Consider the following 23,867-nt stretch of genomic DNA (forward strand, 5'->3'; position numbering starts at 1 on the left):
CAACATCTGCATGTATTCTTGAACTTTCTAAATATTTTATTATTTTTATAAACATTAATGTTTTAGCAATTGTTCTGAAGGGTGTTATATTTTTCAAACTTATATATTGCGTAACACCCATGAACTGTACTTGGTATGAACTTATTTTGATTTATAAACAGCAAAACGCTTACTACTTTTACGTTCGATGTTCATTCGCATTCCTTTAAAAGGAATATAATAGAATGAATAGTTATTTATAAATAAGCCATTGATTTAACGAAACCAGGTTTACAGCGCACTAGAAGTGTTCTTGAAGAGCAAACTCACATCACTCTAAAAATTAATTGATAAAGCTAGCAAGGGTTAAGGGAACCTTGAATTGAAATTCTTGAGAATCTTCTCATATATGGGCCTCTGCGTCTTATTAGGGGTTTATTTTGTGGAATAATTGAATTATATATGGCTTCAAGGATCGATTCTCAATTACCTTCTTAAGTACACTTTGAAATTACTTTTTTTACTTGAGTATTGAATGTATGTCTTCTCTTTCAATAAAATAGAATTTAATGTATTATGTATTATGATTAATCAATAACATAGCCAACAATCTTCACCAAATAAATCCCTTAACGTACCCATTAATTTTGCGCTGCCTCCAATACTTTCCCAACACTTCGCCAAGAAACGCCAACATTCCGCATACTATTCCACCTCCAAGAAGCATAAAAGCGCCTAGCAAATCACCGCAACCCATCGGCGTTGGCGGCGTTTGCTCTCTGTCCCGCGAATGATAGATCTTTGTTTGCACTCTAAAATTCATGGTTTGCTGTGCAACAATGGGTTCCTGGTACGAACGAATGCCAGATTCCACGATACGCAGAATCAAATCGGACAGTTGCTCTCGAAATGGCCAGGTCTTGGTGGTCATCGATACCTCATAGTCGTGGTACAGATCGCCCTGCATCAACCGGTACAACATAATATTTTCCTCCGTTATGAAGTCACCTATCAAATAGTGACCGTAGTTGAGTCTACTGACACCGATGGCAACGCGACCCTCGTCAGCAAGCGTTTTCATTTCCAGAAAATTGTGTACCTCGAAATTATCTCTTATCTTACGCAAATAAACCTGCAATTGCACGAAACTGTTATTCGAGTGAATCATCACTTGCAGAATTCAAAATGTTATAAGTTATACGTTATAAGGAGTCTGTAGCGAATGTATCCATGCTTCGTGAGTTTGAACCCAGGTAATACCCCTATCGGCCAATTCCTGCAATGTATCGATCGGAGGTTCGAATAGTGGAAACGTTCTTAAACTAGCATTTTTTCCCGCGAAAATATTTCCTAAATTGATGGCAAAAATTACCAAAGCGATCGAAAGCATACCCTGTGCAGCCGATTGATGTAAAATATTTGCAGCTTGAAAAAGAACTATTGCCCAAACGTTCATTGCATTCCAGATCACTCCTCTAGCGTCGCAAATAGGATTGGCATGCGATATGAAAGCGTACGTGGCTATGCAACAGACAATACAAACTAAAACAGCGATCCAGACTTCTAGGTCAAAAACAAAGCCTATGGTTTGCCACGATGGGATCATGCTAGAAAAATGAAAGTTGTTGTAGTTACTATTCCTAAAAAGGTTTTCATCTTCAAACATACCGCGGTCGTGGAGCAATGCATGAGATTCCAACTTTGCGGATGGGGGATGTGAATCCCAAGTGCCAGTAAGCGTTCTCCCATAGTAAAAGTGACCCGACACCAACGTCTGCTCTACGTTCGTAGACTGTACCCATAATGCCATCCCCTGTTCCATTTTCGTAAAGCGTACCCCATTGACCGATTTGATCTGCACTAGACGTTAATCAAAAATTGTAATTTACAATATTCATCAACCATACATACCAATTTGAATATCCCACGTGCAATTATGCTTGCGACAGAACTCCACCATTATCAAACCACCCATTCCATTAATTTTAACCGTTTGATTTTGGTACGTTGCCATCCACGGCACCCCAGTAATTGGCGTAAATGTAAAATGTGGAATCAATAGGAAGCTTGCCAAACGATACATTTTCCGATTCAAATTTTTTGATTTGTCCGGGAAAAGATCAGCATTTGACGAAAATGACCCGTTCTCCAGCGAGTACGTATCCAAAAGAACGAGCTCTTCTGCCTCTTCCAAAAATGATACGAACCGATGGGTCCACAGTAAAATTTGATTACTTCGAAATTCCAGCATCAACACTCGAGGTATTTCAAATAACAGCACCGAATGTTTCCGAATGCTATCGATATTATCGCGAGCATCCGTAACGGATGGATCCTGTAGTATGATAATCGGTTTTATGGGGTTCTTATATCGAGCAAAATCATGACTCGTAATAAATGTGTCCAAAAACGTAACCGCAGTTTCACGATCCATTATGAAAGAATCACACCCTAAATCAATGCCTATTGTTAAGCGCGAATCGTAGGGAGATGCACGGGAAACATCCAACTCCATCGACACCACTGCATGGTTATCCGTTATTGATAAGCTTCGAAGAAACGTTGAACCATTTACAGTCAGTAGAATACAAGTGGCATAGACTTCAGCCAAATAGTACGTAACTGCAAACATTACCAACAAATCGTATTAGAAATCTAAATCCATTAAACCGTACAACACTCACAAATATGATCAAATAATAGTCCTACTGCAGACTCAAGCTGAGAGCTCGGTAAAAACAATTCGAAGCGATCCATGTTGCGAACTGTCCATTTCCGGGTTCATGCTGTTTATATAACAGACGAACTGTACCGCCTGATCTACCCAATATACAGACCAAATTTGCCTGGCAAGCTATTCCGAGAAAAACCTAACTGTCTATGCCGATGACACATGGACAGTAGTTTACCGTAAGTAAACACATTCATATCGCGAAATTTCGACAGTAATTGTTGCAGGATAATTTAAGCCCCAATCAGCGACGTTCAACTTTTCCATTAGGTCGCTGCAATCCTTTGTTGTCCATTTTGTATTGCAGTTCTGCTTTAAAAATTCTAAATACTGTGGTACGATTTGTTCGATATTAACGTGATTGATCTAGATTTCATTGAAACATGATTGATGAACAACAACAACATCGATGATGAGCTGTCAATCACAAGAACAATAGAAATTGCCTCATTGTCTGGCCGACTGCGAAATTTTCAGAGGAAATCAAAATGTTGTAACATACCACGGATTCTCATGTGGTAACCCTGAAAAGGGCATTTGGTCAGGGATTCTGTCTGTCACGGTTTACAGGTTTACGCATATTTCATAAGATAAGTCAGCAAAAACGATAAAATCAGATTCTATCACAATTGCACATTATTAAGGTCACTAAACCGCACATTTTGACGTAGGACTACGTCTTTGTTTTCGACATGGGGGTGCACTTTGCAAATTCTACAAAAATGGTATGTAACGAAAAGTGGTCCAATTTTAAACGCATATAATTCAGCCATATCACGACAAATTTTTAAATTTTTTGCGTATGTCGCCCCGAAATACTTCTAAGAATAGATTCCAATAGATAAACCCAAAGATTTTCGATATCATGACATTAAATATAGAAATAATGGACAACCTAGTCAAAATATCGCGCATTTACACACAGAAGATAACGCTTCCCAAGTCCGGCACGACAGATTTGTGTACCTAGTGCGCTACGCTTCTATGAATGACGTCATTATCGACTATTTAAAGAACAGATTTGGCCGGACAAGCTCAGTTGCCTGTTGAACGGCTGGCGGAGCAGATCACTGCACCGATTTCAATGTGGCATCCTTGTTTGTTAGCGGTTGCATGATAGCAATCTGTGCTTTTGTTGCTCAAAGACGAAAACTTTCTTAGCAAAAAATTTACGCGGATCGATGAAAGCACATTGAATGTTTATTATTTACGTTCGATCAATTCATTGATTCATTTCCACTCAGCCTATTCAATTTTGATTCTGCTAATAAGTATTTATGAATGAATAGACGGTTACTCGAATAACCGTTGCAAAAACGCTTCTAAGTCCATATATAAAATTGTTTTCGATTCTATTATATTCATAGTTTCGATATATGATTAAGACCACTGCATTAGCTACATTTGTATGCGTTCTTTAGGAAAGTTACAATAATGGCAAAATACATCTAGAAAGTTTGGTCTATACATAAAATGTGACTATATTGTCTAAAATTTGATTTTTCTTCGCCGGTTCGGGTTTTTTTACCACACACAATCGAAAAGTTTTAACAATTTTTAAAAGATAAAAAAAAACTAAAAGAACTAATGTTCGGTCACGGTTTTCTGTCTTCTTTCTTCGGATCTTCTTAAATAAGTTTAATCGGGTTCAATCACCCACTACAAATGAATTGCCCTGATAACCAAGAAGGTTTGGTTCAATGTGTAACATTCGATGTTGATTGGTTGGGCTTAAACTATACGTAAGAAATATATTTGATTTATTATTACTCTAAATGTACTAAGAAAATAAATATTTTACATTAAGTAGTATAGTCCTACGTCTACAGTTCGTGCAACCCCATATGGCCGCCCCTTGTAGTTTTTTCTACAGAAAATTATTTTCTATCATAAGCGGTTTTCACTTTATTGTCATTTTAATACGTCTGTCACGCAATTTTCGCAGTGAGTTTGGAGGTTGTACGACTAAATTAAAAAAAAAGTCTGTTCCATTAGCCCCCAAATTTGAACACCGTTTTAAATTGAAGTTTGGAAAACAAAGAAGAGTTTTAAATATAGTTTTCCTGATGAAAAACTTTTTTTCTATTTTAAGGAGTATTCTCAATGATCTGTCACGTTACAACCAGAATCTGTCACGTTGCAGTTCTGTATTTTTATTGATATCGAGACAGTCACACACAAATCATCCTTGATCTTGGAACTGAGTATTAACGAGAAATTTCATGTTTATTTTGAAAAACATATTGGTTTTGATGAACAAACGTGAATAACTTATGAAAAGGTTTCCTAATTTCGCAAAGTAACACTTATGTCGAAGGAAAATCTAAAATAACATCTGCATTTTGAAGGACAATTTTTCCTGAGGATTTTGAATTGAAAAAAAACACTTTGAAATACATTCTATAACTAAATTATTTGAAGAAAAAAAAATTAATGAAAACTAAAAATTAAAAGAATTTTTGAAGCATGTTTTAACTTTTTCTTATGAAATCTTTCATTGGACAAATTTCGCGCCAAATCGTATTCAGAGTTGGCAGCACCCTTTCAGATTTTAATGAAACTTTCTGTACATGAAGACTTTGTCACAAAAAGCCACTTTTCATACTTTGTTTTTTCAAAAATGATTTAGACTGTCTTTTGAAAAGGGCCAAACTTTTTTTACCAACTTTTTTCAAATAGCTATAGTCTAAAAATGACAAATCCTACAAAAAAAATTTGTAGGTGTGGTTTTTACAAAATTAGTCAAATTTTCGTACAAATATTGAAAAAAATCTTTATTGACTCCTACACTGAAAAAATCCATTTTAAAAATTTAAAGTCGATTTACAAAAAAAAACCATTTTTGATTTGGATGAATTTTTGTTCCAAGATAGATAGTTATGTTCCCTACCTACCGTCAAAAATTCGAGTTGGGCACTTTCAAGGAAAAAAAATTATTTGAAAAAAAAACACTTTTCCTTGTCCAAACTGATTGTTTTTCTTCAGTTTATTTCTATAGAAAACTAAACCAATGAAAGCAGAGGCGACGCGTCGGTACGTTCAACCTGTTCATTGAACAGGAAAGCCAAATCAGACAAACCGAAACCCATTTCAAGTTTAAATTAACTGTAGAACCCTGCAAAATATTTTCAATGAAGGGAAAAGTAAAACACTAAAGTTATTCAGATTTGAACGAAAAACCAACCGGTCTCCAGTAAAATTTCAGAAAATGGTTTTACCAGTTCATCCTCAAACATGCACGCATCTCGTACTCTCACCGCACGCTTTGGATGGAGCAGCAGCAGCAGCATGGGTGATGGCTGCAACAGCAGCCTGAGAGCCATGGGCGACGGTTTTTTTCTATTCTCTTTTGCACCGGTTCAAATCAAATATTGAACCAGCGTGCATTGTAGCGATGTCCATTTGCTCGTTAGAGGTCTGTGTGCGAAGCGAGCGCGCTTTTAAATTTTCCAACACGCTTCGCAGTTGTGCCATACGTTCACAGCTGTCGGTCGAACGCTTATTTTCTTGGGTAGTCCAACCAGATGTTTCTGCCCTTGGGGCATATTAGTTATAAGCACGTATGGATTTGGTTGGTTCAACGAAAGTAATGAACCATCTTTCTGCTTCGTACAAATTGTTTGTTCTTCGCATTTACACATTGATAACATGTCTACTGAAAATGTAAATGAACATAATGGATTTCATTCGAATCGTTTCGCGTTCTATTGCAAAAATGTTAAAAGTCTCTTTCTTACGACACTTTGCGAGGAAAATGATTTTTTTGGAATTGCATATGGAACATTTAAATTTCTCTCCTGTTTTGTAGAATTAATAGATGATTTCAAACAGGTTAATAAATGTTTCAACCTATCTTATACAGAAGAAGGAATAATTCTCGGTGTAGAAAATAAGATTCTACATTGGAGGTTAATTCGAATCGTAACATGACTTATGAGTATTCAATAATACCATGTGTTGAAATTAAAGTGAGAAATCATTTTCAATACGAAGTAAGTGGTTGCCTATACGGATGTAATATATCTTTTTTGCTTTTTTCTGTGGGACTCTTGTTTGTTTGTTTTATAATTCACCGATGGGTTTTGACAACAAATTTGTTTTGCTCAACTCCTGCGATCAGAAAAACCCGTCCGCCGAACATCTTTCGTTGGTACTATTCGTTCGATGTTAGAATCGTCGAATTTGAGGGATTTTGTGGTATTGAACAGGTTGACGGCGGAACCACGCGTCGCCTCTGAATGAAAGTCATAATCATCTCAGAATCCAATAAAACTCAGTTTGTGAGAAGATATTGTCTAATTTAGCAAATAAGCATATTTTTATTAATGGGTTAATACTTTTTCATTTTTCATAAAATCGAATTTTTTTTATTACTTTATCTGAAAGTGCAACTCCTTGAGAATGTTTTTCCAATTTTTTATAGAGCTCCGAGAAATAGATCGAAAGTTACACCGAAGTAGTAATTTGAAATTTTAAACTCGATTATCTCGAAATGTCGTCTTACTAAAAATGGTTTTTCCGTGATCACGATTGCCGAAAAACTGCTCAATAAATTTTCTTAATTTTTTTTCTTCAATTGATCGTAATTAATTATTCTCTTACTTTAACGATTCCTTTTTTATTCATAAATTTTTGCTTCATGGATAAGAATTTAATACAATTTTTAGAGCTTAAAACAGCGATTTTTTACTAAAAACGTTCTCGAATGCAGGAAAAATTATTGTTTATTCAACTAATCGTTAAGGTTCCAGAAATACTCATATACTAATGAAATTTTTGAGTTTTGGGATTTTAGATAATCTATTGATCTTAAATAAAAACCTGTTTTAATCCACCTAGCGGTGCAATTGTGCCTTTCTCAATCATGAACATGAGAATGTTTCCGTTGTTTATATTCATTAAAAGCTTTCAAATGCATATATTACATTTTATCATCATACATGACATGACAAATATACAAGAAAAGAAATCATTATTCGAGTTCTAAAATTTTGTAAAAGAAAAAACAGCCACGGTAATATTGAACTGAAAAAGGTGCAAAATCGGCAAAGTCCCAAAAAGTCGATTTACATAGAAATTTTCTTTTCGTGATAACATAAAATCTCGACGTTTCATTCACTTTAAGGATGTTTGGCATCAAAAATACGAATTCGATTTCTAAAATTTCATCGGATCCCCCTTTGAAAAAAATTTTGAGTTCCGGCTTATATGGGAATTTCATATGTGACCAGACGGTTCAGTGTATATTTCCGGAACCGTATAAGCGATCCGTATGAAATGTTATAGACATCTGTGGGGATATTATAGCTATCATTTGGGACTAAGTTTGTGAAAATCGGCCCAACCGTTTCCGAGAAACTGATATGAGTTTGCTTTTTTGTTTTCATCGGAGTATCGGCTTGAATCACAATTTGCTATGTGATCGCACGCCACAACCCGTAACTCCGGAACCGGAAATCGGATCGGGATAAAATTTAATAGACATTTACGGAGACGCAACATCTTTCATTTGAGACCAAGTTTGGTTGATTCGGTGTAGCCATCTCCGAGAAACCGATGTGACTGTCATTCTGAATTTAGATACTTCAGCCGGGGCTTCCGGAACCGATGATGGTGGCCAATGTGAACAAAGAGACTTTGAATGGATGTTAGTGACCTTATACTACAAATCGAAGCAGTTGTAGTCACATTTTGGAAAAATTTCCATCATTATACATTCATTGCAGAATTTATTAAAATCGACATTTTCTGCGTGATCGTACTCATCACCCTGTAATTCCGGAAGCGGAAGTTGGATCCATAAGAAATTCAATAGCAGCCTATGGGAACGTTGCACCTTTCATTTGGGACTAAGCTTGTGAAAATCGGTTCAGCCATCTCTGAGAGAAGCGAGTGAGATTGTGTTCACGTACACACACAGACGCACATGCACACACATACATACACAGACAGACATTTGCCGAACTCGTCGAGCTGAATCGAATGGCATATGTCACTCGGCCCTCCGGGCCTCCTGTAAAAAGTCGATTTTCAGAGCAATTGCAATACCTTTCTATTGAGAAAGGCAAAAGGGTTGTAGGGAAAAAGCCATAACTCTGCCAATTATCGATTTATTTTTAATATCTTATGCTTGTTTATTTCATTGAAAATTGTATTACCAAAATATTGTAAGTTTGATGTAATGAAATCATTGCTTTATTCCTTTACTTAAATTCAAACTTTCTTGACATTTCTTTCATTTGAATTTTACATAATTATTTTTTTATACATAACATTTGACTTAAAATTAGTTCCTCTGACATTTTGTGTACTGTTCAGTGAATATGTAGCAGGAAATTAATTTTGCGGTATTTTTATCAGTTTGTTCAACTGCCCAGATTTATAACTCTCGGGGAGTTATTTCCATAGTTGCGAGCAGGACTGGCTCTTTTTGCCATTCGCTTGAGAGTGCCACTAATATCATCACAGGGTCCTTTTCCATGGGATGCTGCAATTAACTCATACTTTGACTGGAATCTACACAAGCTTGCGAAGTTTTGCTTAATTTTGTATTGTGCTGCTGCTCCATCAGACATAAAATAAATTTTAGAAAAGTTTGTCAACTGTTTCATAAAATTTATCAGTTTTGAGAGAAACAAATGAACTGCAGTCTTCAAGTCTTCCAGTCTTCCTCTTCCAATCTTCCAGTCTTCATTCAAGTTTGTTATGAATATATACCAAATTCGTTACTGATACTTTTTGCGTGAATCAGGAATCTAGCAGCTGGGAAAATGTATTCTGAGATGATTACACTGAAAATAATCGACACGATAAAACCGTATGCAGTTAAACATCATTTTCATGCGCGTTCTCATGTTAAAAAGTAAAAGAAATGATTCCCCTTTGAATTCCACATGAAAATCCATTAAAACGCATTTCGTGTGATGTTTCAAATTAAATTCAAACAAATTCCAAGTGAATACGACATATTTGTCCATTGAATGTTCATTGCCGTGCTATTGAGTCGTAAAGTATAAACTTTCCACATGACTTTCGCATGAGAAACATGTAGTGCATTTCTATATGTAAAACAATTGATCTCACCGATTTTTCTGCCAATTAAATCTATAAGTAAAACGAAGTGATATTCACGTGTAATTCATTTGGAAATTTTAGTCAATGGTATGTTCGCGTGAATTCCATTTGAAAACCATATTGCCCACACTCGAATATCTATTCAAATGGCAACCGTGTGCATTTCATCTGTTTGTGGATTGAAATAATTCAAAAAATTTCCACATGATGTTAACGTGTTTAGTTTCTTGGAACAAAAGTTTCTTGGAACAAATTCGATTTTTTCAGTGTAGGAGTCAATAAAGAATTTTTTCAATATTTTTATTCGAAAATTTGACTAATTTTGTGAAAATCACTCCTACAACATTTTTTGTAGGACTTGTCATTTTTAGACTAGAGCCATTTGAAAAAAATGGTAAAAAAAAGTTTAGCCCTTTTCAAAAGACAGGCTAGATCATTTTTGGAAAAACAAAGTATGCAAAGTGGCTTTTTGTGACAAACTCTTCATGTGCAGAGTTTTATTAAAATCTGAGAAGGTGCTGCCAACATTTGTTCGAGTTGGCGCGAAATTCGTCATTGTTATTTTCTCCACGATGCAATTATATTTTAAACTTCTTTTACTTGCAATTAAATTTTAAATGTGCTATGTTTCTTGCGTTTGGTATTTGTAAGTAACGTATTAAAAGGTCGTATTTTCACTACTAGATATTTTTGTTGAAGAAAAAATAAAAAAATTTCTAAGAGTTATTGATTTAGTAATTTTATTGCATAAAAAACATATTTATGGCTGGCAAATACTTAGAAATTTAGAAGCATACTCAAAGTCGTTGTTAAAAATTCTTTTTTACTAATAACTTCTTAATAATGCAATTACAGTTTCATTAATTTTTAGGGTTTCGTTGACAAAAAAATCGTTTTATTTATTTTCTTTTTGAAAATTTTCGCCAAAAGATATTCACACAGAAGAAATAATTCCCTAGAACTAGTAATTATATAGATTTGCTAGACAAATGGCGATTTTCGAACAATATATTTTGAAAGTAGTGCATTCAAGATCTCATACGTCTTTTTAAATATTAGTCTTGAATAAAAATTATTTGTTTAGTAATGCAAAATACTTAGTCTCTCATATAGATGAAACGTAAAATGTTTCATCGTATTCGAAGACGTAAAAAGTTTCATCTGATTCAGTGGCGTAGCCCGGGGGGGGGGGGGGTTTCAACCCCCATCCCAAACCAAAATATTTGGATTGAAAAAAATACTTAAAGCTGACTAATTTAATTAAATATGGCACAAATTTTTGTAGGATATTGTCTGATCACTACATTAAGATTCTATTGTTTAAGGCATCATGGGGATTTTTGGAAAACGGATCATGTAACTGAACTCTTAGCCGAGGTCCTATAGTTGTCAAATTATCATGAGTTCTTTTTGAAGGAATGTACCGAAATATGGATTAGGGACAATGCTTCGAATGGGAAGCGAAGTTTAATTGTCTTTAAAAGAAACTTCCTCACCGAAAAATTGGATAATTTTAAATTTTTGCTAAGATGAATTTTTTTTGAGAATACGTAGAGTTTACATAAAACCTCAATGTGATTTACAACGATAACAATATTTTGAAAAATAGAAGGAAAACGATGAAAAACTACTTTTTTCGTTTGGCCAGGATCGGTTTTTATGAGCATTTGATTTTTTTGTGTAATCAATTATATAAATAGCCTTTAAGCAGTACTGGAAATAATAAAATTTCAAAATATTTCAAATTAGTGGCTATAAATGGTGTATATTTGAGTGTTCAATTGGATGGTATAATAAAATGTTGTATACGAGGACTCGTGTTGGATTTGCGAGTTTTAATAGTGAAGAAAAGTAAAATCACTGCTCGAAAAAAAAAATTGTTTACGGTCACGATCACATTAGTTCGGAACTGTCAACTTTTGATGTTTAGTATCTTTGAAGTATGTAAAGCAGCACATCTTCTCTTAATATAATATTGTAGGTTAATCCTCCTAGAAGTAATTATGAAGTATATTTTCTTCAAACAAATTTAGTTCGAGAGTTAATGCCTTCAGCAAAAGTTTCGAAAATGCTATTTCAAACAACTTTGTCAAATGGAGCGGGCAAAACGTAGTTGGTAAGTCGATTGCCTTGTACGCATCTCACCTAGGTTCGATTCCTAATCCCCGCACATAAGATTAGCGATTTTTATAACCTGAAAAAAGACCAGAAAGACCCTATCGTTAAGGCCCCTATAATCAAAATGAAAAGAAAAACTTTGTTGAAGACATTCCATTACTAAGTTTGAAGAAGACCGTGTGTTCCGAATATTTAAATATATTAGACTATATGGTTGGTGTCAAGTCAGACCAGACTAAGTAATAGTGTATTGATTTCGAGAAAAACGAGTTTGAATCGCAGCATCGTTTACATTATAATTTGAAATTAATTTTTGCTATAATTCTTGCTCATTGTAACATATTTCCAATTAGCTAAAAGCCGAATGTAGCTGTAGAAATTATTTATCCAGCGTTATGATTATCTCTTTTTAGGTTTTGCGACTCAGCCCGGTCTGACTTAACACTTACCATACGTGATACACACTAGGGGCAGATCACGCTAGGAATGTATAACAAATTTGCCTCAAATTAATAAAAATTAGTTTCCATTTTTGCATCAACTTTGCACTCTCCTGCAGAAAAGTTTGTTTACCAAACGTCCTACGCTGATCCACTTTGTGCGATGTTTTGTTGAATGTAGGGCTACATTTTTGTAGGGTTTTGACGTCTTACACGCGGCGCAAAATACATTACTCTTCTTCTGCTGTGTATTAGCAATAAAATTCACATTTTATTCAAGGTAGTATCTATAGTTTTATTAAAAAAGCTGGCTTTAAGAAAATTTATTGAATATTGTTTTGTATATCGATATGTTGCATTTATGCAGCCTTCATATTTTCTGCAAAGCTTTTTAAAATGACATCAATAACTTTGATGAAGACACCGAATATCTTAGCATTTTTGAAGAGTTACTTCTCCATAATCACTTCTAGGAGTTTTCATCACCAAAATTAATATATCAAAATATGAGCTTTTTATGTTGGAAAGCTTTGTCGAAGTTGCTAAAACTTCAAAGTTGATGATTTCGAAATTATGTGATCTTGACCGTTAGAAAAGTTTTTGAACTTTTTAAATAACACCTTGTATTTGCATTCTTTAAATTTATAAACATATCGCAAAAAAAATAAAATAAAAGGCATCCTTTAGACTAATTTTGTTTTTTTTTGTTTTCGAAGAAATAACGATTTTCATCAATAACGAATGCTATCAGCGGAAGGGGACCAGGGGACCACGGAAAACACCGAGAGCTGATACGATGGCCAAATGGCAGTAAGATTGGGACTCGTCGGAAAAAAGAAAGGTAGACTCACAGACTCATACCAGTCTTCTTGACCTGGGTAAATAGAGAGCATCGGTTCGAACATTCTTTTATTGTGCATTTTTTTGTAATTCTTTTGAAAATCTCCACATGGAGACAATTTTGGTACCATACCACAATAGATCAGGTGATACTATAAAATCTGTTTCATTTAAAACAATTTCAGGGAAGCTTTCGCTATTCCCTCTTTCTCTTTGAAAATAGTCCTAGTCGGGTAGCGCTGGGGTTAAAACTCTGATCGAGACATGACTAGGGAGGATCAAGAGCTAATGTAAATAGGATCATAGCAATTGAACTGTACACTAAAAATCGATTGCAAACAATACTAAAACATAAGGTGGAAAAATTTGGCCAAAACGGAAATTAATCAGCGATCTACTGCCAAAATTGCAAACTATGCACCACTCTAACAATCAATCAACATAATTTTTACAGATAATTCGAATTATAGGGACCATCCATTTAGCAATCCACTAGTTTGTCCGGATAATAACAGCTATTACAATTATAAGACAAATATTTGCTTCTAGCATTTTGCAGTCAAATTATTTCTCCAGAAAACTAACCTATATTATTAATGAACAAATTTTCGAACATTAGTTGCAAATTTTGACGACAGTCGAACTGAAAACACTTACTTACATATAATTCTGAGACCATGTAATAGACACGAATCAGCGGAAGGGAATTGAATTCGGCGTCGGTGTTACAGTAAGATGTGCTTAATTTGAGGGAAATGACATTCTGGTTTCGTTAAAAATAACTAAAATTTTGTACCACTATGGATAAAAGATGAGAAGTTCTCCTTTGCTTTACTGAGGCAAGTTAAAATTTCATGATGCTAATATCTGATATGCTGTGGATTGGTATTGATTCCGTAGGCTGATTATCGTGAATAATGGCCTAGATACATGCAACAAAAAATTATAACGTTTTAATCCCCAAAGTTTAGTGGACGGTTCGGTATCACGGTAGTGTGATATGTGTGAGATGCTTTATATTAATATCACTTAACATTCCAACAAAAAATTAAGTTACAGTTCGCACAGTTCTTCTTCATAATGTTGTCAATATAACTACTTCGCGAAATGATTATAACTTTGATTTTTGCAATAACATGTTTCCCAATTTTTGTAGCGGAAATCCGAGTTTTGGCTTCAAAGTGCTACAAAAAAAATTCAAAAATCGAGAAATAAATGAAAGATCCTATAATTACCTGGGGAATGATGTGAAGAAAAACAGTGCAAAATTTCTAAATGATTGGTCTAGTATATTTTGAGGTATGACGTACATCGCAAAATTAGTTTTCCACGAGACGCCTCCGGAGATTCACTCGTTCAATTTTCAGTATAAATTTTTGAGAAAATATTGTTCAAATGTCTATTATATGGAAATTGAATCAATGTATTAACTCTCTCTTTATCGCCACAACATTTTTTGAATGTGTCTTATTTACTGAATTAACTAATGAACTAAAATCAGACACCAGTCATTAACAACCTCTGCCTTGGTATCTAGCAGGATATTTAAGTTCCATGTGTTCAAATTCCATGTGATCAAATGTATTGGGTGAAAGCGACGGTTGTGTGTGATCACGCTGTAGAAGCACCTGTACGCACACTGTCGCCAATGTGAAAATCATGTGTTCTTCCTGGGACATCAGCCCAGGGATAGTATAAGGGTTTGATCATTGGGCCCGAGTCCCAAGGGTTGCAGGTTCGAATCATGCCACTAGAGTGATTTTTTTCACAGAATTTCTAGAATTTCCCCGTTCAACGCATTCCAAAACAACTGTGTTTATTTGGATCAGAATACCAAGTATGCCAGCCTATTAGAGCGCTATCAAAGAGAGAAACCGAGTATCAGCTGAGGAGCGTAGCGCTAGCTCTATAATTGTCCTGTACGCCAAGAATCCACTGCACAAATTGTTGGAACATAAGTCAAAAGTCCCGCAATTAAGAGCAATTATCGTAATCAACCTAGCTGGTGCAGCATTAGTACAGCACTAGTCTTGCATTTGACATAGGGTAATTTCGGGAGAGATGCTGCGTCGGGTGAGATGCCACACTTTCTATATCTCGTATATAGAGTCACTTTTATACGATAATATGATATTGTGAGTTTGTCTTTCGAAGAATTACAACGCTGTAGATGTAAAATAATCCTTGTTATTAACTCATGAAAATTTTATTGATGATTATGTGCGTCCAGTTGTATCACGGAGTGCCGAAAGTTTTTCAGTACCACATTAAAATTGCGTTTTATTAAATTGTTTGATCTTTTTTTGGTAAATCATGTATTGGTTGAATAGCTGGGACCTTCTAGAAGGCATTCTGATCATGAGCACGGTCATCCATAATTTCAGAGGAAAATGTCGTCGTGCCGCATCTCTCCCATACAATTGGGAGAGATGCCGCATCAAAATTGCGGGTGAGATGCCAACACTCGATGGCGGAGGATAAGTAGCTAAAATGTATTTTTTTTCACCTCGGAATATCATTATATGATCATTTGCGTCAGGTATAGATTATTAATAAGGTATATCCACAAACTAACGGACCTAACACAGTAACATATAGGATTATGAGTCTATTTATCTATATATTTAAACGGGCGATATGTATCTAAGTTTTAGTTACTTCGGTTAATTCTTTAAAGTTTCGGACACTAATTTTAGTAAACGCATTGATTTGTAGTGATGTCAATATTGCGATAAAAATGAAAATTTCGACGAATTGATGATTTTTAGAAAGAATCTTTCAAGAACAAACCAAAGTTATATAAATACATTGTTGGAAGAAACAACCAAAAACTGCTTTTACGGAACCCCTACCAATATATCGCTCATATAAACATATAAATAAATAGTACCCTTAATTAAGTTACTCCAACTTAACCGTTACACAAGGTTTTTTCATGACGAAATCCATTTCACAGTATTTTCGCAACTTGTCGCAATTGATAAAATTGATTTTATCAAATATTGAATGGTTTACTTTGATGCAGGATCGATTTTAAGAAATATGCGGCATCTCTCCCCAAATTACCCTATGCGCAATGGGTCGGCTGAGAATTTCGTCTAAATACCGCTTCGGTAAGAGATCATAAATGTATGGATACAAAATATTACCGGACGTCAATGTATTTGATAAATAAAAATGCTTGCTTCGATTGGCATGGATCGAAAACAATTGGGTTTTTGTCTTGTCATGCAGCAAGCGTCTTAAGATTTTGTCTGTCGTCTTCAGGGTTGTTAATATTCGCAGGCAACGAAAAATCGACGTAATAATCGCATGGTGTGAAGCAGGCTTAAATCATAATCAGGACATAGTTTTACAAGCTGTATTTTATAATTCAATTCGACCTGACTCTAATCGATAGATGAACCAAACACAAATTAACATACAAACATATTTGTATTTGGTTGAACTTATTTTTGGTTCTTCTATATAGTTGAACCATGCAAAATATCAAAGTTAAAAAATGAACAATTTGCAGGTGTCTGCCAGAGGATGCAAAATGCCTACCTTTTCTGCGGCTGTATTTTTTCTGCCTACATTCTCATTTCTCTTTTGACGCTGCCGTCGTTTGCTATTGCAGGACGCCCAGCGCTGTACGGCAGTCTGTAAGCAAAGCAGTAACATGACAAAGAAATACTGCCCCCAGTACAGCCACCAGACGCGAGCGGTACAGCTTCTCTTTCCTTATTTTACACTTTTTAATATTTTTAATCTATTCAATATTGTCGCTCTTATAATAAAATCTCACATTGCGGGCGTCTGAAAGGCGCATCAAATATAGCCGCAGTTTCTCCGCAAGCAGATTTCAGCGGAGCTTTATTTTTCTGCCAGCTGTGTGCTTTTCGAAAGCTTCAAGGAAAAAGCTGCCTATAAATTTATATAGGCGGCTCTCACGCGCCTATCTCAATTGAGCTTTCATATAATCGCATATCGAGCGATTATCCTGCAAGGCACAATATTTTCAATCTCAAACTACGGCAATAAATGCGATTCGTTTAGGGATGATCCATAAATGACGTAGCATTTTTTGAGCGATTTTAACCACCCCCCTCCCCCCTCGTAGCATTTCGTCACAAACCTGTAAATACCCCCCTGGTAATTACGTAGCTTGACGGTAACTCTGCCCCCCCTTATCCCCGCATTTTTTTTTTAATTCTATTCTATTCCCCTTTAAAAAAGCTACGTAGCATGACATGAGCCCCTACCCCCCTGTTGTCACACATCATCACAAAATACAAAACTCCCCCCTCCCCCATATAATGCTACGTCATTTATGGATGATCCCTTACGCTACGACCGGCATCATCGCTTTCGTGTGCGGGCCTCTCCCTTTGACTACGCAGAGAAAAGTGTACAAAGCGAGAGAACAAACTTTACTACGCCACACTCTCACCCAGCAGTCGGAGTACAGCAGCAAAACAAAAATGTATTCTACTGCTCTACGGGAAAATGTACTCGGTTTTGCTACCGTTCTGACAAGAGCTGTAGCGATGCGTCGCTATAGCGGACTGTACGGCTTGTGCAAATGTAAATATACCGAAAAAATGTAGTTTATCAGTACCTTTGGCATCCCTGCTCGTTACACAAAACGATGGCCTTTACCTTTACTGTTAAAATTTACCAGTACTGAGTGCTTGCAATGATGCATGCAACTTCCGCAAGCCTAATCTCCGTTTCGTTTCCAGTTTCAGGAAATGTTCTACCTCGCGTCGGTTTAATTTCATTTCCACCGCATCAAACTTAGCGACACACGGAAAAAATCTGCTCGCAATTTTAGGAAAACAATAGCACTATATCGTGACCCAGCTCCCCAAATTAAGAATAATAAACTATGTACTCATGAAACTCAAATGTTTGGTAGGGTTACTGTGGTTGTGTGCTGAGGCAAACCGAACGAAGATTTTATATATCTTGGACCCTAGTGGCAAATGTCATACTAAAGTTATCCACGAGGTAAGAAAGTGTGTTGCTTTTGCGAATATTACCTACTGTGGGTTGTAATCAACTAAAGTCCAACAGACACGCACAAAATTTGCTCTATACAAATCGCTGATACTCCCTGTTGCTCTGTACGGCTATGAGGCATGGGCGTTTAAGTAAGCAGACTATCGAGTGCTCGGTGGGTTTGAGAGAAAGATTCTGTGTTCAATACTTGGCGGCAAAGTAGAAAATGAGAATGACGCAGAGGCATTAACCACGAGCTGTACCGAGAAACATGCTGACATTGAAAGGCTGATAAAGCACAGCAGACTTTCAGTAGGCTGGACATGTAGTGCGAATGCCAGACAAGAGGCCAGCTAAAGTCATGCTCTGGAGAGAACCTAGAAGAGGTCGTCGACTTTGGGAAAAAATCTGGCTGTGTGCAATCGAGGAAGATACTCAGCTGATGTTCAAGAAGACTGGGGACTGCCGGCCCAAAATGGAAATCCCGGATTTTTTAGTCACAATGATGATTATGAATGTACTAGAGATCATGAATAAACCAGTTCAATAAAAATAGCCTGTTGTTTGCAAAAATGGTGTTCGCACGGATTTCGAACAATGGATTTAAGGCGGCAACAAGTTGCTTGGTCATGAATTCGAACGGACCAAAGTAACTGTCGCAACTTTTGGCAAGTTTCCAAGCAACAATGAATAGAAGCGCGATAAACAAGCGTTGCAGCCTGCATTAATTGCATTCGATTGATGTATACATCACATCATGCTCACATCCATTGTAGTTTGAAAATACGTCGAAAGCTGCGACAGCCATTTTGGTTTATAAGGGTTCGCGGCAGCGCAACCTGTGTACGCTTTTTTTCTCCAACTTCTACTGGATTCAATTTGGCAATGACAAATACTACCGAAAATGTACCTTCTATTTAAATTGTAATTTTTCCTAATTCGGGTAGCCAATTTGAGAAATTCTAATACTAAAACAGACAAAAGACGGCTCAAACTGCCAACAACAAAATCACTATGCTATATTTCTCCCAAAAAAGAAAATTGGGTTAAACGTTTATTTCACTCTAAGCAGAAAATCAATTAAAACCATTTGTGTACGTATAGAATACTAAACATTTAACTAATTTATCGTTTGACTTAGTGTCTTCAGAACTTGCTACCAATTTATTATTTTCTGGCATTTCCAGGAAAGAGCCCAACAAACAATTTAGCTAATGGCTGAAACAGTTCTTATTCAGCTTATTCTTTCTGATCAAAGACTTGTTCAGCTTTCGTTGTTTATTGGTAGGTTTCTTTCATTCCATGTAAGGAGGCTTCTTAACCCTCCGGAAGTCTCGCAATCGGCCCACTAACGAGCAGCCGCTGGTGCGTTAAGACGATTTCGCTAGATTTTCAGAGCAACGTGCGCTCAGTGCACTAGTGCGACTTCCTGAAGGTTAAATTACATGCAAGGATGCTGGATGCATTTTTGTATATTTCCACAGTACTTGCTGTTTTCACTAAAGATTATTACATTAACCCTCCGGAAGTCGCGCAAATGGCTCACCGAACGAGCACCCGCTAGAGCCCTAAAACAATTTCGTTAGATTTTCAGCGCAGTGTGCTAGCGCGACTACCGGAAGGTTAACCTAAGTGATTCCTTCTTGGCTCATTTTAGGTGCGCTATTTAGAAATATCCAGAACAGAACATTGATTCCAGAACAGAACATTGATTCAAAACTAAAAACCATTTCAAACGTAAGAATGCCCTTCTAAAACACACAACAAATTTTCATCGACTATGAAAATAGTGATCAATTACCCATGCAAATATTATTTCAAATTACAGGCTACAATTACGTTCTGAATGGACACAACTCAATACCCCTGACCACTGGCAGCACACCACTGCCGGACGGTTCGATGGATTTGAACGGTGCAGTGTCCATCAATGTTGAAACCATTCCGTCGGAGCCTCCGCTAGAATCACCAGCAACATCGACAAACTCGTTACAAAGTCAACACGATGATATCTGCAGTGCCAGTAACAGTAGCCTAGTAACCGAATCCGCGGCCAACACATCCGGTAGCATCAACGAGGACTACGATGGAGAAGAGATGGACGTCGATGAGGACTCGGAGCCGGAACTAACCAATCTCTCCTGGTTGACAGAGCTCAAGAACATCACCAATCTGACGCCATCGGATATCCCGCTGACGGATCTTCCGACGGCTCGATTCAATAAGTTTATCGCTCAAGTGAGAAGGTATGTATACATTCATTCCAGTGCTCCTGCAGATAGTGCAGCAAACCATTCCTTTTTTAGAAGTCGCGAATCGTACGACAAACGTAAAGAACAGTTCACCGCGTTATCAAATTGCGAGGAGAAACCTCCTTTCAATTACGCGCAAATCATTGCAATGGCCATGCTGGACGAAGGCCGGATGACACTGAAGCAGATCTGTAAATGGATACAGGAAAAGTTCATCTACTATAAAGTGCACAAGAACTGGAATGTAAGTAGATACGCAAGCTTGAGTTGTATTCGACTGAACTTAATTATTTTTTTTGCAGAACTCCATCCGACACAACCTTTCCTTGAGTTTCTACTTCACGAAAGTTTCACGAGCGAAGGATGAAAAAGGCAAGGGAGGCTACTGGGAGCTATCGATGGACGCATCTAAAAGTGAGAGGAAGCGAATTCGGGTGCGACAACGTAACCGAGGAAAATCTGCCGGGTCGTCAACTCGTAGCCGTAATCGGTTACGCAAAACAAACAACAATAGCAAGTCCACGATCAACAACAATTTGCAGTCACCAGACAAAAGTTCCTCTGGAGGGAGCCCCGACGGAAACAATAACAACAACAATTCAAGTGATACCATTTTTAACAAGAACACAAGTGCCGAAAGTATTTCCGTGGATGATCAAATCATACAAACAGTAACCATGGACACCAATAATCCCTCCGATTCCATAAACGAACAGGTTTATAAAGCAAACGAATCGTCAGAGATGGCCATGCTTGAAGATCAACTAATCAAAACCAGTGCCTTGGTGGAAAATTGCGCAATAAACTTTGATTCGATCATAAATGCGGAAACAAATGGCAACATATTCACCACTCTGAACGTTGATGAGGTAAGTTTAGAAAGCTTGCTATAGCTACAGAAGCAAAACTAGGTTGATTTCTTTGCAGATCTTCTCCGGCAACGAAATTCCGCAGCCTGCTAACGACGATATAATCGTTCCGTTCTTCGGTACCAATGGCCAACAAACGATCCAAACAGGACCCAACGTAATCGTTGAAACGATTCCGTATTTCCTTCCCGATATGGGCAACTTCGATGAGCAGGACTTTGGAAATTTGATCAACATCAACGAGCAGGAGATCAGTGACGAGTTCCTTAACGAGCATGGATTTCTGTAAATTTAAGAAGCTCAAAAAGCAGCATTTTTCCTCTTTGTAGTATTCTGGAAATCCAATATTGACTGTTGGTGCCTTTGACAACCAGTGTTTATTCCGTCCAAGCCATAGAAAACCACTAGTCCCTACTAGTAAGATTTAGTAGATTTAGGAATACAGTAAGAGAATTGCAGTACAACATGGTGAAACGTTTGGCCATGGGTACTAGACATCGAGAGTGGAATGCAATCGCAAAGTAAGAAGTCTGAAGAGTAAATCATCTTTTCTAAGCTGTTAAAACTGTGTTTGTAGGATTACTGGCCATATTTCAATGCATAGTGATATCATTACGAGCACAAATAAACTATGTCAGCACAAATGAAACAGAACTTTTTTTTGAACAACATAACACAATAGTTTTTCAAGACGAACCTAAAATGTTCTCGACAGCACCCGTTTAAGGGGGGGGGGGTGGTGTAAGGGAACCAATGTGAAAAATAAACACTTCTTTTTCGCCTTGTTTTAGAACTTTGCATGAAGCGAATTGATCAAAACTTTTGTACATTATAGGGTACCATTTCAATAACATTCTGTAATTTTTCTATGAAAAAATATCGACAAACGAAACGGTGACGAAGCTTTTTGTAGAACGTCTCTGGGAAAAGCATGGTTTGCGTATTTGTTACCTGCCATGCAAAAACTACTTAACCGATTTCTTTCAAACTTTGCATACACATTCTATGTTAAAAATACCTAACCCCTACGTTGAGTTTTCGAGATAATTTTTCAATTAAGGGGGTTTTTACTCATTTTAAATAAAATTTTCTATTTTTCACGAAAGAATCTTGCCTTTTTATGAGCAAAAACCTACTTGATTGGAAAATTATCACAAAAACTCAACGTTGGGGTTAGGTATTTTTAACATAGAATGTGTATGCAAAGTTTGAAAGAAATCGGTTAAGTAGTTTTTGGATGGCAGGTAACAAATGCGCAAACTATACTTTTTCCAGAGACGTTCTACGAAAAGCTTCGCGTCCGAGACGATTGTCGATATTTTTCCATAGAAAAATTACAGAATGTTATTGAAATGATAAATTTTAATGTACAAAAGATATGATCAATTCACTTCACTCTAAGTTCTTAAAAAAATCGCCAAAAAGTGTTTTTCATTTCACACTGAAACCCTTAACCCTTAGGTTGTAGGGTAGTTTCTATTACTTTTCAGTTTACTTCTATCATATATTCGCATCACACAAACGTGCAGCATTTTTAGTACGTCTCAACTTCGACTCACTCCCGTAGTGTGTGGTTGGCCGGGTTGGCCCCGCCAAGGGCGCCAACCTTACCAGGGTGCTGAAATCCTTATCTGCTTTATAAAATAAGTTAGAATGTTGAGCATGTCACACTAAATTGAACTGTCATGCAAGTGTGTACTTTCCCTCTAAGTGTACGTTAACGTCGGATCGCTTGGGAGTCTTTGGTGTACTTTTTCGACGTGAATGTGCACTTTTATCATATTATATCATGCTAGAATACGTTTCCAAATTTCTCTGTTGGTGTTGTTATTGGCGGTTAGTGAGCCCAAATACACGCACTCATCAACCAGCTCAATATCATCGCCATCGATCAATACACTCGGTGGGAAGAGTAACCTACCAGTTCGTCGCTGTTGTGCTATCTTATGACAAGCGCCATTTTGCACATTTCGAGAAAAACGATTTTTAAAGTTTGAGATTGAATATCTCGAAACTTATAAATGGTATAAAAAATTCAAGGAAGGCAATTGATGCTTCTGTCTATTCTGTGTTAAACATTCAAATTTTACAAAGATCAGTTGACTATGTTGCGAGCTTTTAGTATAGATGTAAACAAAAGTCGCACTCACACGTGTCATAGATGTGTATTGATGACAAAATTTGTATAGCGTGTCATAATCGTGCATGGAAAATTTTCCATAGAAAAAAATCATCAACTATCAACTTTTATTCATATCTTTAGCTTCATTTGGTCTATAAACAATCAGTGAGATGCATTTTGAAGGAAATAAGTCAGGGAATCTAGCAAAAATAGTTATTTTTGGTTACAGTGTTGCCAAATATGCTATATTTCCAGTTTAAAACTTAAATTGCATTTTTTTCACAATTCGCGCATTTTTGTTTTGAATCGATTGTGCCATTGTGTTTCTGAGATAGTTTTACATATAAAAACATCTTATTCATCAAGATAATTTGAGCCAATCCCACTACACAGTCATTTGAAGCAAAAAATTAAAAATTTCTCAGCACATTTCTCGCTATATCTCAGTAACCATGCAGA

General features: G+C 36.5%; 2 protein-coding genes across 2 annotated transcripts in view; one reads left to right on the top strand and one right to left on the bottom strand.

Annotated features, from left to right (window-relative positions):
* The window catches only part of LOC131684628 (hepatocyte nuclear factor 3-beta), a 30,954-nt gene extending 9,085 nt beyond the window's left edge, over positions 1–21,869 (top strand). The window contains exons 2-5 of the mRNA XM_058967652.1: positions 19,994–20,411; positions 20,472–20,661; positions 20,720–21,286; positions 21,345–21,869. Of these exons, the coding sequence (XP_058823635.1) occupies positions 19,994–20,411; positions 20,472–20,661; positions 20,720–21,286; positions 21,345–21,575 (1,406 nt within the window). The 3' untranslated portion in view covers positions 21,576–21,869. The remainder of the gene's footprint in view (positions 1–19,993; positions 20,412–20,471; positions 20,662–20,719; positions 21,287–21,344) is intronic.
* Positions 589–2,728, bottom strand: LOC131684626 (uncharacterized). Its single transcript, XM_058967649.1, has 5 exons — positions 2,664–2,728; positions 1,891–2,601; positions 1,648–1,834; positions 1,181–1,586; positions 589–1,111 (listed from the first exon to the last, which is right to left on the bottom strand). Exons 2-5 carry the CDS (start codon positions 2,492–2,494, stop codon positions 593–595), a joined length of 1,716 nt encoding a protein of 571 aa, XP_058823632.1. The 5' UTR covers positions 2,495–2,601; positions 2,664–2,728; the 3' UTR covers positions 589–592.
* Positions 21,870–23,867: the final 1,998 nt, after the last annotated feature.

Source organism: Topomyia yanbarensis, chromosome 2 (assembly GCF_030247195.1).
Source record: "Topomyia yanbarensis strain Yona2022 chromosome 2, ASM3024719v1, whole genome shotgun sequence".
Lineage (NCBI taxonomy): Eukaryota > Metazoa > Arthropoda > Insecta > Diptera > Culicidae > Topomyia > Topomyia yanbarensis.